Source organism: Falco biarmicus, chromosome 4, assembly GCF_023638135.1.
Source record: "Falco biarmicus isolate bFalBia1 chromosome 4, bFalBia1.pri, whole genome shotgun sequence".
NCBI lineage: Eukaryota > Metazoa > Chordata > Aves > Falconiformes > Falconidae > Falco > Falco biarmicus.
Genome location: NC_079291.1, coordinates 66,076,642 through 66,095,366, shown reverse-complemented (window position 1 = coordinate 66,095,366; position 18,725 = coordinate 66,076,642). Strand labels below are relative to the sequence as shown.

The following is an 18,725-nucleotide window of genomic DNA, read 5'->3' as shown; positions in this document are numbered from 1 at the left end:
TTTAAACAAAACAGAACAGAAAAGCTCTAGTTTCATAGGGAGTATTTGGGGGGATATTTTAGCCACGTCAAGGCCCGGTGCCGGTTGTGCCGGTTGGTGCGCTGGCACGGAGAAGACGGTTGTATCGTGAGTAAAGAGATAAGCTGAACGGATGCCGCATGCTGGAGTCGGGACCCTGCCCGCTGTGCCGCTCATTAGCGGTGCTGCTCGTTAGTGTGCTGCCGGGAAGGAGCTTTCTGGGGGATGCAGGAGCATCGTCCCCGGGCACCCTCCCATCCTGCTCCCTCAGGCTGGTGCTGGGGCCAGGCACCGGTGACCCCGGCTACGGGCTGGGACCAGCCTTGTGCCACAGATTGGCCTCGGCGGCTCATCAAGGGGCATCTGTTCGGCCGTCCCCCGGGGGGCTGCGCCTGCTGCCCACCTGCCCTAATTGGTCCCCAGCAGTGCCCGCCTGGCCACATGTTGGTGGCACAGAGCTGCTGTAATTGTGCTGGCGGGAGGGTGGGCGGCAGCAGGACCCCCATGGCCCCCGGCTGGGGCTGGCAAGAGGAGGGGGCTGGCTGGGAGCCTGGGGTCCTCATGGCAGGGGGCAGTGAGTGCCGAAGCTCCAGTTACCCCTTGCCAGTGGCTCCTGCTAGGTGGGAGCAGGGTGGTGGTGACAAGGTGCCACATCCCCAGGGTTCCCCAGCGTGGCTCTGCAGCCCTGGGGGACCCTGTCCGCTGCCTGCCGGGGCTCAGGGCGCAGCCAGCGTCACCAGCACCCTCACAGTGGTGGTGAGGGCCAGCACAGCCCTGGTGGAGATGGCTGAGCTCATGGTGGCTTGAGGGGCTAAAGCACGGCCAGGACAGCAAGAAGCCCTGGGCGAGCAAGTGCCCTGGGTCCCTGGGGTGTCCTGGTGGCCGCAGGTCCCTAGGGTGTCCTGGTGTTCCCCGGGTCCCTGGGGTGTCCTGGTGGGCCCCGGGTCCCTGAGGTGTCCTGGTATTCCCTGGGTCCCTGAGGTGTCCTGGGGTGTCCTGGGTCCCTGGGGTGTCCTGGTAGCCCGAGGTCCCTGGGGTGCCCTGGTGTTCCCCGGGTCCCTGGGGTGTCCTGGTGTTCCCCAGGTCCCCAGGGGAGCAAGGCGAGCACTGTCCTGTTTCTGTTTCCCCAGAAAATCTTCCCACCTCAGAGCTGATGGCCACCACACACCAGAGCTTTGCTGGGGCAGCCCTATCCCCACCGTGTCCCTGCATGGGCCAGGCTGCACTCAGCACCAGCACCCCTGGCCACAGCCCCCCACCCCGGGGGTCTCACCCCAATGCAACAGCCATGGGGCTGGACTCTGCCAACCCCACAGCCCCAGGGGCTGGCGGGACCGGCCGGGATGCCACCGGGCCAGGAGAGGCACTGACCCCAGCGAGACCCTTCTCCTCGTCCCCTGTCCCCCGGCTGCTGCTGCTCATCTGCTTCGTTAGTGACAATTAAACCTTTAACAACCCATTAAACGCATAATCGATGGTCCCCCAGCTCCCCAGCCCGGCTAATGGGCCAGGGCTGAGGTGAAGCGGCCCCGGCAGCGGCGTGCTCCGGCAGAGAGATAATGAAGCAACGGCCGCGGAAGTAATGGGGTTTGATCCAGGGGAAGGGACGCGCTCAATGGGGGCTGCGCTTTTCACATGACATAATTGCCAAGGCTGGCGCCAGCCCGGGGCACCCCTCGGCCTCCCGAGCGCCAACAAAGGCCGGCTGGCGTGGGGAGCGGGAGGCTCGGCACCCCCTGACCTGTTTGATTGGAGCCTAATTGGGGCGAGGGTGCTGCCCCCCCAGCCTCGCAACCGCCACCCGAAAGCCAAGGCACTGAGAGGCCCTGGGATGAGGACGCATCTCCTTGGGTCCCTGGAGCTGGGGAGTTATGCAAATTATTTAAATGAGCTAATTTGCAGGGGGGCCCCTGGTGCACCCCAAGGCTTGGTGGCAGGGGATGTCAGGGTACCCTCACAGGAGGGGGGTGTTTGCCCCTTCCCTCCCATGGGCGCCCTGATGCTGCGCTGTGCTTGGTGCAGAAACAGGCAGTATTTCTGGCCAAAAAAAAGCCATTTCAGGGCAGGAAAGCCACAGCAGCACCGAGCCACCTGCCCTTCCCTCTTTATTGGTGCTTTCCCCGGCTGAGACTCAATGGAGTGCGCCCCACATCATTTGTGGCCGCCAGCACATGGGGCCATATTTGGGAAAAAAATCCAAGCAAATCGGCATTTTTTTCCCCCCTAGATCCCAATCCTGTCCTGAAAGTGCTCGCTGCTTGGACAAGACCGGCACAGTCCTGCACCCAGGGTTGCACTGGGAGGATTGGGTGCCACTGGGAGCACTGGGGGCACCAGGATTTTCTCCCAGCCCCTCGTGGCAGAGCAGGAGCCCTCCCACTCCCACCACCTCTAATCCCCTCCCATGGGATTTGCCCCCTAATCTGCTTATTTCTCTCTATTTCTCCTAGGCCTGAATGAACCCAGCCCTGCCCCGGCGTGACGCCTCGCACCAGCCGAGCCGTGGGGTCTGGCCGCTCTGCTCGTGGGCTGCGGGGCGGTGGTCCGGCACGTGGGGCTGGGGCTGCCGTGCCAGGGGACGTGGGGCTGACACTGACTGCAGCCCTCCGCCCCAGGGGTCCCAGCCGTGCCGTGCAGCGAGCCCCACACCCCCTGGCACAAGCCAGGATGGGGCTCACCCCCTCCCGGCGCCCACCTCCACCCACCTCACCTCTGCCCCTCCAGCCCCCCAGCCCCCCCAGCGGGACAGACGTGGCCCCAGGGGACTGCGGTGACAAGGGGGCTGCGCTGTCCCGCTACAGCGCATGGGATCCGGGGACATCAGGGCTCAGGTTCTCCTCGGGGGTGTTGACCCAGGAGCTCCCCGCCGCCCCCCAGCTCTCGGGGGGAGAGGTGGAGAGGGGGCTGCCGGGCGATGCCGGGGAAGCCACCAGCCACAGGTTGAGCTTGGCGATGAGCGGCTTCCCCACGCTCACCGTCCGCCTCTCCTCCACGAAGTCCTCCATGCCACGGTAGCGGTACTGCAGGCAGACGGTGAAGGCCAGCTCCTGCTGCGGGGGGCGGCAGGATGGGTACCTGTCCCGCACCATGGCCGCGGCCGTGCTGAGCTCCCAGCACCGCTCCCCACCTGCTGCGGCTCTTACCCGCAGTTTCTGCAAGCCGCAGAGCCGGCTGTAGAGGCAGCAGGAGGGGCAGCCGAGGCTCCAGGTGGGCGCCAGCGGGCTGCCCACCTCCTCCGGGCTCTCCTTGTTGATGCACTTCAGGTCCACATCCAGCTCCTGCCACAGATGGCATCCAGCCGTGGAAACCCCCAGGGACACCCCCCCCATTCCCCAGCATCACCCTGGTGTGGGCTTTGGCAACCCACTCCCACCTCGGGTATGTCGGTGAGCTTGGCCTCGCACTTGGCGATGTCCTCGGGGGCGGCCACCACGCGGGTGTAGATGATCATGATGTTGGAGAACTCGGCGGCGAAGCCCAGCTGGACGGTGACGCCGCAGTCAAAGCGGAGGTGGCGGCTCTCTGGCAGCTCTGGGGAGGGGACAGGGAGCACAGGGCTGGCACCGGCAGGGGCTCAGGGTGCTGCACCAGCAGGTGAGGTGACCACGGTGGTCACCCGACAGTGGGGACACTGCTCCACCTGGGCTAGTGGCTCTGTGCCAGTGGTTTCCACCCTCCAGGGTGGGAGATACCCGGCAGGTGCTGCCTGCTGCTGCTCCCTGCGACTCGGTGCCATCCCCACCCCAGGGGCCAGCTCCGCATGGGGTGGCCACCACTCACCGTGAGCCTTGGCCCACTGCAGGTTCCTAGCGGAGGACTCATCCTGGCCCGGGGGACAGATGGGGTCCGTCAGAGCTCGTCTCTCCGAGAGGTTGCTGCGGAGCTCCAGCGCCTGCCGGCCCCGCGTGATCTCCAGCGTGCCCATGTCTGCAGGGGCACAGCGGGGGGTCAGCAGGGGCTACCGAGGGGCTTGCTGTCCCCTGCCACTCCCCACTCACCTTCAGCCACCTTGTCCAGCAGCACAGTGATCTTCTCGTCCTCCATCAACCAGCGCTTGAGGAAGGTGACGAAAATGCCATTGGAGAGCTCGCCCTGGCTCAGCTCGTAGGCTTCGGCATCTGCGCACCTGTGGGGACAGGGCAGCGGTCGCCTCTGTCGTGGGCTCCATCACTCCCCCAGGAACCAGCCCCCCGTGGGGTGACAATCCTGGGGAAGCCAGAGCCGGGCACCCACGGCTCTACTCGCTTCCATTGATCCATCCAGCCACTGTGCTGGGCAGAAGTGGGAACCACAGCAGGATCCTGGATACGGAAAGCATCACCAGCTCAACTCCCTGTGCATCGGAGGAGCCGCAGGGCTTGATCCTGTCGGGTGCTTCCTGAAGCCAAGCAGTGCCATGAGCATCCCCCCGCCCTGTAAGGAACTGGGGGCTGATGCCCACCAACTCCAGCATTGCCTGGAGGGAGTGATGCTGCCCATATGCAGTGGGGGGAAAGACTCAGGGGTGCAAACAGGGCTGAGCCCTGGCAGGGGGCTGAGCCCCCCCGCTCTGAGCCAGGGGGGACACCTAGCCCCGCTGCACGTGCCGGGGGGTGGTGGGGAGGGGACCCACGTGGCATAGCCGAAGACGATGTTTGCCGTGACCTGCAGCGCCCCGACCTGCGGGATGATGTCGTCGTTGAGGTTCCTACAAAAGAAGTGCTGCTGGGCAGAGCCAGGACCCGCCACCTCCTAAATCCCACCCCAAGGCACCCCAGATCCCGGGGGCTGCCCCGTGCCCCTCTGCCCACCCATCGTGGTGCTTGCCATCCCAGCTGGGGCAGCAAGGCTTTGGGGCATCCAGACTAAACCAGCGGGTTTGGATGGGGCCACGGGGACACCTCACTGCTCTCCCCCGGGAACCAGCACCCACATGCACCCCTGTGCCGGGACCTGCCACTGTGGCAGCTTGTCCCCAGGTTGGTGGCGGGGGCTGGTCACCTCTTGCGGCACATGTCGAGCAGGAAGATGTTGAGGCCGGTGTGGCGCTGCTGCATGCTCCGCAGCACCCGCTGCACGCACAGGCAGTGGGCCGAGGTGTAGGAGCTGGGCGCATCGATGGGCACCATGAAGCTGTTGCCAAAATTTTCATAGCCATGCCCAGCATAGTAGAGCAAACCTGCCGGGAGAGGTGGAAAGCAGGTGACATCCCTTGACCTGCTGTGCCCACTTCTCACCCGGCTGCACCCCAAGACCCCACCGGCGCAAAACCACCCGGTGCCCCCCAGCTGGAGCCACCCCGGTGGGTGCCACCGCACCGTAGACACCCTTGTCGAGGAGGAGGAGGAACTCGTTGACAGCCATCTGCATCTCTGCCTTGCACAGATCCAGCAGCGAGACCACCTTGAAGTCGAGCTGGCGGAGGAGGGCGCCGAGGGCGTGCACGTCCACCATGGGTGCCTTCAGCTGCTTGTGGTGCAGGTAGTGCATGTTGCCGATCAGCAGCGCCACTTTGTCGGTGGCTGCCAGGACGGGAGAGGCAGGTGGGTGCTGGGGCCGGAGCGGGATGCTCCTGCTTGTCCCAGCTACCTTCAGCCCACAGAGGTGACACCCGGTTGTGGCCAGTGTCACTGTCCCTGGGTACCAGGGTGCCCTGCCTCAGTGGTGTGCTCTCCCCAGTATGCTGCTCCCTGGCTGAGTGGAGCCTCATGGGGTGACAGTAGTGGCACTGGGGACAGCCACAGCCCCACAGGGCCACCGGACCCCTCCCGGGCAGGCTCTTACCATATAGCTGGCTGGGGCTGCCGTGCTCCAGGGAGCCTGGAAAGAGAGAAACACTGTGCCATGGCCCTGCAGTGCCTGGGGACCTGCCCGCTCTGCCCCCACCTACCTCCATCCCCCTCCTGCCAGGAGCCTCCAGAGGCAAAGAGCCGTGGGCCTGCAGCAAAAGGGGGGGTCAGGGAGCCTCAGGTGTGGCAGCACCTCCTGGCACGGGCTGGAGCCCCCCCAGACCCCAGGCAGCCACAGAAGGGCTTTCCAGAGGAGCAGAGCAGAGCCAGGACACCCCAGCAGGGTGGTGGCTGCAGAGGTTTGTCCGGAGCCCTCACCGATCTCCACGTCCACTTCTTGGCTCCACACCTCATGGAAGAGGTTGAACACGCGGCAGGAGTAGCTGCCCCGCTCGGCCGTCGTCACCAGCTTCACCTGCCAGCGGGATGGAGCAGGCAGCTGGGGCAGCGAGCCGTGCCATGCTGCACCATGGCGTGCTGCGCCATGCCACGCTGTGCCATGCTGTGCTGCACCATGCCATGCTGCACCATGCCACGCTGTGCCGTGCCACGCTGCACCATGCTGTGCTATGCTGTGCCACGCTGCACCGTGCTGTGCTGTGCCGTGCCACACTGCACCGTGCTGTGCTATGCCGTGCCATGCCACGCCGTGCCAGGGGTCCCACCATACCTGGAGCTGGGGTGCCTGCGCACCCTCCACGGGGCGCCGGTTCCTGAACCACTGGTACTGGGGCGGGGGGTTGCCGATGGCTCTGCACTCCAGCACCAGCGTGTCCCCCTCAGCCAGGTGACACGGCCGTGGTTGCCGCAGGATCTGCAGCCCTGCCATGGTTGGGCAGTAACCGCTGGCTGGGGAGTGGATGGGGCAGCACGTTTGGCATCCAGCCACGGCAGGGCTCTGTGAAGCTGCTCCCAGCCCCCTCGCCCAGGGGTCCTGGCACCCACGGGTGGCACAAGCCGGTGGGCATGCCTAAGGCACGGCATTCGGCTCCTCCATCGGCACCGTCACCCCAGCAAGCCCAGAGACAGCTGAGCCAGGGCGCAACAAGGCGGGTGATGGCCTGAAGAGCCACCCTGGTCTTACTGGGGCAAGCGGAGCCCCCCAGGAGCTACCCTGGTTCCAAGGAGGCGAGCGGTGCCCCCCCCATGGGTGCCAGCCTGGGGACACAGACCTCAGGACCCACCTGAACTGGGGCTGCTGCTCTTCTGCATCTGGACATGGGTCCACCTGGAGAAGGCGAAGGTGGCCCCGCAGTTCACACGGCAGATGTACCACCGGGGCTGGCCCGGCGTGGCGGCCGTGTCGATCACCAGCTCCGGCGCCGTGGCTCCAGGCACCTGTGAGACAGGAGGGGGCCAAGGAGACAGGAGGATCCTTCCCAGCTGGCCAGGTGCCCTCGCTGTGGACAGGGTCTGGGGGCTTAGCTTGATGGTGCAGCCGGATCTCACCTCCTGCCTCCCGCAGAACCACTGGTACACCAGCCCTGGCGGGCCGGTCGCCCAGCAGGTCAGGGACAGGCGCGTCCCCTCCGTCACCACCTGCAACTCTGGCTGCACTGTGATGCGGATCATGCTCTGGACTGTGGGAGAGGAAGGACCAGCCTGGGCTGGCTGAGACCCCTGTCTCACACCGACCCATCACATCCCATCCCACCCTGTCCTGTCCGACCATGTCCCACGCCCACCCACAACAGCCTGTCCTCTCCGATCCCATCCCACCCCTCCCACCCTACCTTGTCCCATACAGTGCCATCCCACCCACCTCCATCTCATCGTGTTCCACCCTGCAGCACCCCATCCCATCCCCCCTTGTCCCATCATACCCTGTCCCATCCCACTCCACACTGTTCCATCCCATCCCTTCTTGTCCCCTCACAACCTGTCCAACCTGTCCCGTCACATCCCATCAGGTCCCATCACAGCCTGTCCCCCCACATCCCACTGCTTGCCCCCCCATCCCATCCCATCGCATCCCATCCTATATCACCCTATCACATGCACACATCCCATCCCATCCCATCCCATCCCATCCCATCCCATCCCATCCCATCCCACCCTACCCTGCCCAGGGACCCGCTGCCCAGAGCAAGACCACCAGCAGGAAGAGCTGCTTCTCATCTCCCCCTGTACTCCTCCTGCTGAGCCCTGTCCCCCAGTGCCCCCTCTATGTCCCATGGGACCCTGCTGCCTGTCCCTACCGGCGCTGCTGAGGACCTGGCAGGCCTGCGTGTGCCCCATCTTCTCCAGGCAGCCCAGCAGGTACTTGAGGGTGCACTCACGCTCGGCCAGGAGCTGCAGGAGGCACTGCGTGGGGCTGCCGCGGGGCTCCAACACCTTCAGCGAGCACATCTCCAGCTCCTCCATACTGCAAGACACCCATGGTGCTCAGCACCGCAGCCCACCTCCCTCCTGGGCAGGATGGGGACACCTGCCAGGAGACTCGGCAGCCCCCAGCCCAGGCTAACGGGGTGGCTGGAGACCCACGTGCCTCTTGCTCAGCCCACAGCAGGGCTGTGCCCATGTGTGTTGCATCACCCAGTTGGGGGCAGACCCCCGGCGATGTGCCCCCCCACCCCTACCTGCACTTGAAGCGTTTCTCTGCCCCGGCCACTTCAGCCAGCTTGCGCCAGCCCCGGCTGGCATTATCCAGGAGCTCGCAGAGTCGGGCCACCACCTCCTCGCCCAGCGAGCTGATGGGCATGCTCCAGTCCCCCATCCCCTTGCAGACCCGCCACCACCTGCCTGGGGATGCCCAAGGGACGAGTCACCAGTGGGCGATGGGGTGACAGATGCCTATTGCCCCCCCGGACGCTGCCGGGCACTGCGCAGGGTGGCTCAGGGGGGAGAGCACCCACATGAGCTCCTGGCACCAGTTCACCTCTCCATGGGAGCCCCAGAGGGTTTTGGCCTCCCCAGCGAGGGGCTGGGAACTGGCCCGGCGGCGCTGCCGGGTCTGGCTGCTGGCAGCCGGCTGGGAAAGCCACGAGTTCCCCCTCCACGCCTGGAGGATGAGCCGTGGCAGCAGCACAGGGGACCCTGCTCACCCCCCGCCCTCGTGCGAGGAGCCAGAGCTGTGTTAGTCCGGCCCCAGGACAGGGACCTTCACGGAATGGGGTCCAAGGAACTGGCAAGGGGGGATGTCCCCTGTCACCTTCCCCATTCCTTCAAGGGACACAGAGAACAGGGCCCATCATGGAGGACTAAGCTCGGGGGCCTCTGTCCTTCTGGCAGAGACCCCAGTGGGACAGCAGCAGCCCCCTTGTCATCACCAGGTCTCTGGGTGGTGGCTCCGGAGCCAGCACAAGCCCCACTGGGCCACGAGGGGCCTGAAGTGGGGGTTAGGGGAGGGTACATGGGGGTCCTGCGGTTGGGACCTGCCTCAGCTCCCCCTAACCCTGGCAAAGGCTTCAGCAGCAAGAGGAGGGTGGCACGAATTGCCCTGGATGGGGGCAGCACCCAGGGACTGGCTCCCTGCTCCTCCCCTCAGGTCCTTCCCCACCAACCCACCCCTGATGGGAGCTTGTCCCCAGGACCAAGCCGTCCATGGCGGCTGGGTGACGCTCACCCGAGCAGGGGAGCTCCGAGACAGAGGGCAGGGGCTCAGGTGCCCCCTCTGCTCACCTGCTGCTGGATTTGGGGTCTGGAGGCGCTGGGGGGTGGCGAGGGGAGGGCAGGCACGGCACGGACAGGGCGCTCACGCTGGGTACAGTCCGGCCTGAGCCCCAGCAGCTCCAACGCGCAGAGGAAACGAGGGTTCAACCCAAAATCTCCCCCAGCACTTCTGCTTTCCTCCACCGCTTCCTGTGCTGCAGCGCGCAGCCACAGCAGCTGCCAAGCCAGCCGCCCCCCCAGGGGAGCCAGGCACAGGGGCTGCACCCCCCTTCCCTGCTGCGGCAGGACCCTGCAGGCACCTGCTGCGTCCTCGTAGCCCGGCTCAAGGCCAGGCAAGAGCTGCAGGGCAGTTACTCCGGGACGGAGGCGAACCCGGGTGACAAGGGCACCTCTCAGCCTGGGGAGCCCAATGCACGGGCAAGACCAATGCTGCGGGGAAGGTGCTGGGCTTTTCCAAGCGGGAGCCAGCCAGGAACATGCAGGGATGGGGAAGCAAGACCCCCACTGCTGAGGGGAAGATGCTGCCTTCACCAAACAGCCCAGCCAAGGTGGGACTCTGGCATCCCGGCGGCCGCTGCTCCCCTGCTGCTGGAGGAGGAAGCGAGAGTGCAGCACGGGGGTGGCGCTGCCAGATGCCACCATGTTCCCCCTCACCTCGCCCGCTGCCCCCGCAGCACTGCCAGAGCCTGGCCCCCAACCTGCCACCCCCGGGGAGTACAGGCTCCTGCAGTGCAGACCGTGACAGAGCAGGGATCAGGACTCATTTGGTGGCACCGATTCCCTCTATAAGCAAAAAAACGAGCTTCTGTTTTAACAAATCCACTGAAAATTTGTGGCCTGTGTTGCCTCAGCCCCTCACAGGCCTGTGGCACGAGGGGCCCTGGGTGTTTGCCACAGCCGCCGTAACAGGTGTCAGCCTCAGGGCTTTATTGTTTGTTTACAACAATAAAAAGACACTGGAAGTGGGAGCTGGTCCCACTCTGGCACACAGGGTGGCACCTGTGCCCCAAGTGCTGCCGCGCTTACAGCTTCTTGCCCTTCTTCAGCCTGTTGCGCTGCCATGTGTTGTACTTCCGCAGGCGCCTCCAATACTCGATGGAGTCGGGATCCAGCTCCTCCAGCTTCTTGGGGGGCCCGAGGTGGATCTTGAAGAGCCTGGAAGCGAAGGCAGAGGATCTGAGGCTGCGGCCAGGAGGGCAAAGGGACCAGCACAGGCCAGAGCGATGGCAGCGCGCGGCCAGGACACACAGATCCCTCACCCACATCCACAGCGAGGCCCAGCCAGCCCCCCTGCCCCTTGGGGAGGGTCTCTGGGCTGCAGGGCGGCAGTCCCCCCCCCTCCCCAAACAGTTCCGCATCCCTCCTACACTCGCCTATGCCTCGGGGATGGCAGCGCCGTGGGGCCAGGTGCCCCAGGGCCTGTGGGGCAGCACCTACCAGTCGGGGTACTCCGAGTCTGGTTTCAGGGCCACCTCGGGGCCCTCCTTGAAGTAGTTGACGCCCATGGCATGGGTGGCAAGCATGGTGGGGTCCGTGCACACCTCCGGCCCCTTCAGCGCCTCCTTCGGCGCCTGCTTGCCCTTGGCCTTTGCTGTGGGGGCAAGGGCACGGTCAGGGGGGGCTACAACGGGGGCGCCGAGCCCCGGGCCGGGGAGGGGGGTGCAGGGTGGGGAGGGGGAGCGGCGGGGGGGGCTGGGGGGGGGCCGCAGGCAGGCCGGGGCTGGGGGGTACAGGATTCGGGCACGGGGCAACGGCCGGGCGTAGGGCAGGGGGCACGGGGCACCGGGGCGGGGCAGGAGGCAACGGCGGGGACAGGGGGCACCGGGACGGGGCAGGGGGCACCGGGGCGGGGGCAGGGGGCACCGGCGGGGGCCGGGCCCGGAGGCTGGGGCAGTGGGCAGCGGCGGGGGCAGGGGGCACCGGGGCGGGGCAGGAGGCAGCGGCGGGGACAGGGGGCACCGGGGCGGAGCAGGGGGCACCGGCGGGGGGCAGCGGCGGGGGCCGGGCCCGGGGGCGGGGGCGGGGCTCACCCGCCTTCTTGGCGTAGCCGCGGGCTGTGGCGGGCAGCGCCGCCGGCAGCCACTGCAGCAGCCGGGCGGCCATGCTGGGGCACCGCGGGGCACGCCGGGAGGGGCGGGGCTACGCCGGGCCGCGCATGCGCCGCGACGGCGCCCGGAAGCGGCGGCGGGACCGGCCCGGCCCCGGCCGGCGGCCCCGGCCCCCCTGAGTCCGAGCGGCCCTCGGTCGCCAGCGGGGGGAGCCGGCCCCTGCTCCGCGCCCGGGAGGAGGCCATGGAGAGCCGCATGGATTTCCAGGCGGCTGCGGCCTCAGCCCCTGGTCTGGGCAGCGACGAGGCCCCGGAGCCGCCGGCCATGGACACGGAGGAGGGGCCGGCGGCGCGGCCCGGCGCCCCCGAGCTCCGCCGGGGTGTGAGACAGTCCCAGGAGCCCCCCTTCGCCCCCCCGCGGCCTGGCTGCGGCCCCGAGGCCCGGCGGCGGGGTGCAGGGCCCAGCCCGGGGCCTGCCGCAGCCTCGGACGGCGGGCGCGGCCGAGCGGCGCTTTACCAGGGCTCGGGAAGGGAGTTGGAGGAGGCGGCCGCGGCACCGCAGGGCTCCGTCGGCTGGGAGCCCGGTGCCGGGAATACCCCTGAGGGCGTGGGCCACCCCCGGATCTCCAGCCGCGGCGACCCGGTGGGCATGGAGCTGGATGAGACCCCCGAGGCCAGTGCGCGCCCGGGCAGGGCCGAGTGGGCCAAGGGCGCGGAGGCTGATCCCGCGGAGATGCAGGGCCTGCTGGCCCAGCTGGAGACCCTCGACCCCAACCTCAGCGACCACTCGCCCCCCTCGGAGCGGGGCCTGCTGCCCTCCCCAGGTGCGGGCCCGGCCCCTCCAGCAGGCGAGCAGCCCCGGCGCGGTGACAGCGAGTGCCAGGGCAAGTGCCGGCCTTGCCCGCTGCACGTGGCCATGGGCCAAGGCCTAGCAACGCGGCCCTGCTGTGCCCAGCACTCGGCCTGCTCCCGGCCTTGCCACGGGCTGCTCTTCGCCGAGGCCGACCGGGAGGACTTGCTGAGCCTGTTGTGCTATGAGGGGGGGTTGCCTGAGGCCGGCACTGAGACTCCCTTGGCCCGCTCCGATATCCTGGCTGGGACCAACCTGGAGATGCTGCAGGCTCAAGAGGAGCCGGCTGCTGTGGAGAAGCCTGAAGGGCTGGAGAGGCCAGAGAGCTCGGAGGAAGGAACTTCCGGCAGCTGGTATTATGGAGAAGTGCACTGCGAGGTCGACTCTGCCTGTGAGGGCAATCAGGACAGTTCTCCGGAGCCAGCCTGGGTGGCCCTGCCTCCCACTCTGGCCCTGGAGCCAGAGCAGCCACCCCAGGGCAGCATGACCGTGAGTGCACCCCCTTGGCTCTGCTCCCTCGTGGGGTTTTGGGTGGGGACAGGGGGAAGCCAGAGACTTCTTTTCCTCGGGTCTTACAGGTCCTCATGTTGCTGGGGTGCCCGGACAAGACCCTCGGTACTGGCTTTGGCCCCTGCTGCCCTGAGTGGGGAGGGGAGCATTTGCATGGCTGGCTGATCTGTGCATGCCCCAGGGAAGAGGCTGGTGGGTCCGAACAGCCCCAGGGCCCTGTGCGCCCACCCCCAGCCTCCGGGACACTGTGCCCTCGCTGGCCTGGTGCTCCAGGGGCAGCCTGGCTGTAGAGCATGCCTGCTGAATCCCTGGGATCCCAATCAGTGCCTCACCTGCTCTCTTGTTGCTTTGCAGAACAGGAAATCCCAATCCTCCTGCTCGACCTTCAAAGAGGGTGAGTTGCTTCTGTGCTCAAGCAGCCAGAGCATCCAGGAGGCCTGACCTACAGCCTCCTGCTCTGACCCCGAATGTGGGGTGACCAGGGGTCCCAGCCGGGGAGGGGAGCACGTGGCTCTGTGCCCGTGCAGGGTGGGAACGTGGCTGCAGACTCCGGGTGGCTCATTTGATCCCACCTTGCCCTTTGCTGAGCAAATGGGGGTGCTTCAGAGACCGGGGATGGGGGTGTTTGCTCAGGCTTGGGGAGGGACAAAGAGGGATGCCAGGGTGTGCTCAAGGGAAGGGAGAAGCGGCCCTGGGGTCAGAGCTGGTCCCCCAGTGATGCCAGGAGTCTGTCTCTCAAGCGCTGAGCTGCTTTGCTGCGTGTGGGAATACAGCTAATGGGCAGTAGGAGTTGGTACCCCTGGTTTTCAGAGCTGGGGTGACCAGCCCCTGCTTAGTCCCTCCTGATGCCTCAGTTCCAGGCCCTTGTGACCCGGAGGATCTGCTGGACGGTGTGATTTTTGGGGCAAAGTACCTGGGCTCCACACAGCTGGTCTCAGAGAGGAACCCCCCAACCAGCATCCGCATGGCACAGGCCCAGGAGGCGGTGGACAGGATCAAGGTGCAGGAGGGTAGGGGGGCATGACTGCCACCAGCCTGGCCCCTCATGGGCATGGGGCAGCTCTCAGGACGTGTCCAGGGGAACCTCCTGGCAGTGGGGCAGGGACCCAGAGGAGTCCTGGCAGCAGCCGTGAGCTTTCCTGGGTGCTTCGTTCTGCAGGCACCGGAGGGGGAGTCCCAGCCCATGACGGAGGTGGATCTGTTTGTCTCCACACAGAGGATCAAGGTGCTCACGGCTGACACACAGGTGAGCAGGGAACGGGAGCACCCGCATGGCTTTGGGGCTGCTGAAACCGTCCTGTTTGGCCTTGGGATCTCTGCACCCACGGCAGGCTGAGGATAGCCTACGGGCAAGGACACACATCTGGGAGGAGACACGTTACTCTGCAGCCATCCCACACAGACGTGCTGCCGTGTCCCCTGGCTCCCTGCACGGCTGCTGGAGGCTTCTCAGGCAGACTGCCTCGTGGGAGCTGCTGGGTTCTGAGACCAGGCTCCAGGGAACCTAGACTTGAAATTTCTGTAGCTTTTTGCCTCAGAACTAGTTTCTGCTTTATAATAAGGGGAAAGAGCTGTCTTGTCCCCTGGCAGCACCCAGGGACACAGATGAGTCCTTGATTGAAGGAGCTGCTTGTACCTTTTAGCGTAGATGTGACTTCTGCCCAGCACGTGCCAGGCATTTGAGCTGCATCTCAGCAGGGTGGTGGTTGAACCTAAACACTCCCTGCCTGTGGTGGTGCCTGGCTGGCTTACGGGCTGCCCAAAGGGTCCATCGGGCCAGGGGGAGCTGAATGTCTCTCTCTGTGTCCCTCTTGTCAGGAGGCCATGATGGATCACTCCCTCCAGACCATCTCCTACATTGCTGACATCGGCTCCCTCGTGGTGCTCATGGCACGTCGGAAACTTCCTCGGCGGTCAGATGTAGCAGAGGAAAAGCGGCTCTACAAGATGATCTGCCACGTCTTCCACTCGGCTGATGTGAGGAGACACACGAGTCCCTTGGGAGGGCAGGGTGACATTGGGGTACTGGGCCCTATCCTGCTGTAATGACTGGGTGCTCTGGGTCTCTGTGCTGGGGGGTCCTGGTGAGCACAGAGGGGGAAGGAGCCCAGCTTGAGCACCTCTGCGACATAGAGGGGCCCAGCAAGAAAAGCAGGGAGGACTGGCACCGTAAAGGGGCCCATTCGGGCAGGCAAGAGGCTGGGATGCCCTGGAGCTCCCAGGGCACAGTGCTTGTGCTGTGCACTGCAGGGTGCTAGCACCTGTTGGCTCTGGTTTGGCCATGAGACTGTTGGCCACGAGCCGTGGGCACAGACAGCCCCTCTCTTTCCGCAGGCCCAGATCATCGCTCAGGCCATCGGACAGGCGTTTGGCGTGGCCTACCAGCGCTTCCTGGAGGCCAACAGCATTGACCCGAGCGAGCTGAGCCCTCGCCAGTACAGCCGTGCTCTCGAGGACCAGGAACAATACAATGCAGAGCTGACGCACTTCTCCCGGCAGGAGAACTGCAAGGATGTAAGAGCTGCTTTGAAGTGGTGGGGACAGCATGGGGTACCTGCTGGCACCTCTACGTCATCCCCTCCATGGCTCCCTGAGCAGCTGGGGTGCTCCCTACAAAACTGGGCCCCATCCCAGCTGGCTGTGAGCCCAGGACACCTGTGCTGGGCTGGGACACGTGCCCCGTGGCTGGTGACTGTGACCTATCTGTGCCTGCCCTCCCAGGTCTGCATCCGGAAGCAGAAGGGGGAGATCCTGGGCATTGCCATCGTGGAGTCAGGCTGGGGCTCCATCCTGCCCACAGTGGTCATTGCCAACCTGATGCACGGGGGTCCCGCGGAGAAGTCGGGCGAGCTGAGCATCGGAGACCGCCTCATGTCTGTCAACGGGATGAGCCTGGTGGGGCTGCCCCTCACCACCTGCCAGAGCATCATCCGGGTGAGCCGGGGCTGCGCGCAGGCTGCCACCTGCCTCCGGCCTGGTGAGCGAGAGCCCTGGCAGACATGGGGACTGGCCTGAATGCATCCAGGAGTGTCTGTAATACCGGGGTACCCCCTGATGCTCCTGGCTCGTGTGCAGATGAGTGATAGGAGGCCGTAGAGGAAGAGGGGACAGGAGTCTGGGGGCCTACACCTATCTGGTGGGCTGCGACAGTCCCTGCTGTGAGTGCTTGGGAGGAGGGGATGTGACAAGGCAGGGACAAAGCTGGGGAGCTAAACTTGCTGTGGTGGGGTGCAGGCAGGACCCTGCCGGAGGAGGGGGGTGGGTGAGGAGGCAGGCATCTGTCCTGGAGGGAACCTGTTGCATCTTCTACCTCCCAGGGCAGGAATGAGCTGAAAGCAAGGACACTGTGGCCTCAGGGGCAGAGTGGGGCGTCTTGAACTGGATTTATAAGTTGTTCTCCCTGAATTTGAACACGGCAGTATCCCTGTGTGTACTTCAGTTTCCCCATTGAAAACAGGTTGCTAATCCTCAGCCCTCCCATGAGCAGTGTGGCTGCATCGCCCCTCTCAACCATGCCAAATAGTCTCCAAAGTCTGACAGAGCCCCCTCCCATCTTCCAGGAGCTGAAGCACCAGACAGAGGTTGTGCTGAACATCGTGCACTGTCCCCCTGTCACCACGGCTGTCATCCGGCGCCCTGACTCCAAGTATCAGCTGGGCTTCTGTGTTGAGAACGGCGTGGTGAGTGCTTGTGGGGGTGGGGGCAGAAGCCAGGCCAGGGTCAGCCGTGGGCTTCGGCCACCTGTCTGCCAGAGGGACACGCGGTTCGGGCTGCATCCGCATGGACGCGCACAGTTCCAGCGTTCCTTGTGCCTGCCGGGGCTGAGGTTTTACAGGGTGCTGCTGTGCCACGGCAAAAGGCTCTTTGTAGCTGTCCTGCAGCACCAGCAGTCAGATCTGTCTCACTGCTGCTCTTCAGCTATTTGCTTTCAAGGTGGTGGTTTCTTCCTGGCTTTCCTGCTGTGACCTTAGTGATGCTTGTTGCTGTCTCCAGCACCCTAAGCACTCTCCGCTCTGGGCTCCACAGTGGCTGTGTTGGAAAGGCAGAGAGGGGCATTTCCAGGACCAGTGGGGGTTGATGGGGTGGGTGGATGGTGGAGGGGGTGGCACGGTTGCGTTGTGCAGTGTCCGATGTTCCCAAATGCATTGGAGCTGTGGTTACTGCAGGAGCTGGTGCCCAGGTGAGAAGCTCTGGCTCTGCAGCCCAGGCTTGAGGAGAGCATGAGGCCTCGATGTGGGGCTGGGGGGAGCTGAGCTCCCTGGCTGCCCTACAGCTCAGCACGGCGCGCTGGTGGCAGCAAAGCAAAAGCACGTCCCTGCCCTCGCTGCACAGCCATGGGCTGGAGGAGGCAGCGCCCAAGTCTAGAGTTCTTGCTGGGAGCCTGCACGGATGAGAGGGTTTGAGGTGGTGGTTGGGCATGGCTGTGGGCACAGCTCTGCTCTTACCAACGCGCTCTGCTCCCCAGATCTGCAGCCTGATGCGTGGGGGCATTGCTGAGAGAGGTGGCATCCGCGTGGGGCACCGCATCATCGAGATCAACGGGCAGAGCGTGGTGGCAACACCCCATGAGAAGATCATCCAGATCCTCACACAGGCGGTCAGTGAGGTGAGCCAGGCCTGAGCTGGGTGACGGCCAGGGCCCCCGTGCTGCGGGGCAGCTGCACATGGAGTTGGCTGGGCTCAGTTTTGCACCAGCACCCCTCCAGCCTGGGCTTTGGCATCTCCCAGCTGATCTTGGGTCTCTGCCTAGGTCCACATCAAGACGATGCCGGCCTCCACGTACCGCTTACTGACCGGGCAGGAGCAACCCCTCTTCCTCTGAGCTGCTGGCCATGGCCGGCTGTCGCCACACGTGCCTGGAGCCAGGCAGGAGCAAGCCCAGGGCCGTGAGGGCAGGACAGGCTCCGCCTCCTACCCCAGCACCCTCATCGGAGCCCTCTGGTCCCCAGCAGGGCCTAATCCTGCACCTCTTTGGTTTTACTCAGGATGCAGTGGGAGATTCTGGGGGCCCCGATAACCAGCTAAGGCAGTGTCAGGGCCTGTGGTGCGTGGTTTGAGCACCTCCTCCCCCTGCCTTCCCCCCTCCCAGCCTCACAGTGCCTGCAGTGTGTGCCTGTCCCGCTGCTTCACAGAGCCCCTCTCCTTGGCCTGGTGCTGGCAGGAGAGGGGACCCCATGCGAAAGGTCACCCCATTCAGTCACTACAGATAGTGCTTTTACACTCACCCACGGTGCCTTTCCCCCTGTGGGGATGGTGCTGAATCACAGGTGCGGAGCTCAGCTCGGCACTGACCCTGCATACCAGTGTGGGGGCACACGCCGGCACCCCCGAGGGAGACCTGGCAGCTCCCAGACTCAGCTTTAAGGGCAGCAGCACCCTTGGCGCCTGCTCCTCCCTGGCTTTGCTGGGGCCCATCGGGAATGCAAACGGACTCCCCATTAGCCCTGGTACACCATGCTGGGAAACTACCTCTGCTTTTCTCTGGTGCTGCCTTTAACCGCTCTGCACGCACAGCCCAGCCTGCCAGGGCGCTGGCTCGCAGCCCTCAGGGCTGTCCCTCGGCGCAGCGAAAGGGAACATGGACACTGCTCAGTCCCGCATCCTGGGGAGCTTGGGGTCCTGAGCCCCAAGGGCCAGCCCCCGGTGATGTGTCTTTTTGTGAGTGGGTCTCTGGAGCCCTACAGCTGAGGCAGCGCTGCCCTGACTTTGCCTGTGTGCTTGGTTGATAGAAAAATAAAAAAAGTTTTGGGGAATGTGGGAGGCTGCGTTTCAGGAGCCCGGGCTGGGCTGCAGCAGAGGGTCAGCCCCGGTGCATGCACCCTGACCCCCACGCTGCAGGCAGGGTGGCCGGCCATGGAGGGGGCTGGGTCCCAGCAACGCCACCCTGCTGCCTGCCACCCTGCTGCCTGCGTTTCTCCTG

General features: G+C 65.5%; 3 protein-coding genes across 8 annotated transcripts; 1 reads left to right on the top strand and 2 right to left on the bottom strand.

Moving 5' to 3' along the window:
• Positions 1-25: 25 nt before the first annotated feature.
• Positions 26-10,176, bottom strand: LOC130148128 (mucosa-associated lymphoid tissue lymphoma translocation protein 1-like). 5 transcript variants are annotated; one of them, XM_056336337.1, is made up of 17 exons: positions 9,408-10,176; positions 8,366-8,528; positions 7,985-8,151; positions 7,236-7,366; positions 6,971-7,124; positions 6,457-6,635; positions 6,105-6,201; positions 5,888-5,935; positions 5,782-5,817; positions 5,316-5,519; positions 4,999-5,176; positions 4,631-4,705; positions 4,017-4,144; positions 3,799-3,945; positions 3,392-3,549; positions 3,162-3,296; positions 26-3,065 (listed from the first exon to the last, which is right to left on the bottom strand). In XM_056336337.1, the coding sequence occupies exons 2-17, from the start codon at positions 8,500-8,502 to the stop codon at positions 2,814-2,816; spliced, it is 2,226 nt and encodes a 741-aa protein (XP_056192312.1). In that variant the 5' UTR covers positions 8,503-8,528; positions 9,408-10,176; the 3' UTR covers positions 26-2,813. The 5 variants fall into 5 exon arrangements, with proteins under 5 accessions (XP_056192312.1, XP_056192313.1, XP_056192311.1 ...); XM_056336338.1 differs by having other exon boundaries at positions 26-3,038; XM_056336336.1 differs by having other exon boundaries at positions 26-3,068; positions 9,408-10,123.
• A 134-nt stretch (positions 10,177-10,310) lies between these two features.
• MRPL54 (mitochondrial ribosomal protein L54) lies at positions 10,311-11,579 on the bottom strand. The gene is made up of 3 exons (XM_056336342.1): positions 11,429-11,579; positions 10,836-10,989; positions 10,311-10,553 (listed from the first exon to the last, which is right to left on the bottom strand). The coding sequence occupies exons 1-3, from the start codon at positions 11,499-11,501 to the stop codon at positions 10,421-10,423; spliced, it is 360 nt and encodes a 119-aa protein (XP_056192317.1). The 5' UTR covers positions 11,502-11,579; the 3' UTR covers positions 10,311-10,420.
• Positions 11,580-11,665: 86 nt separating this feature from the next.
• On the top strand, positions 11,666-18,558 carry APBA3 (amyloid beta precursor protein binding family A member 3). 2 transcript variants are annotated; one of them, XM_056336335.1, is made up of 10 exons: positions 11,666-12,784; positions 13,160-13,199; positions 13,660-13,805; positions 13,965-14,051; positions 14,624-14,782; positions 15,140-15,319; positions 15,527-15,739; positions 16,366-16,485; positions 17,271-17,411; positions 17,556-18,558. In XM_056336335.1, the coding sequence occupies exons 1-10, from the start codon at positions 11,690-11,692 to the stop codon at positions 17,625-17,627; spliced, it is 2,253 nt and encodes a 750-aa protein (XP_056192310.1). In that variant the 5' UTR covers positions 11,666-11,689; the 3' UTR covers positions 17,628-18,558. The 2 variants fall into 2 exon arrangements, 1 of the variants encoding a protein (XP_056192310.1); XR_008821475.1 differs by lacking the exons at positions 17,271-17,411; positions 17,556-18,558 and adding an exon at positions 16,123-16,262.
• The last annotated feature ends 167 nt before the right edge of the window (positions 18,559-18,725 follow it).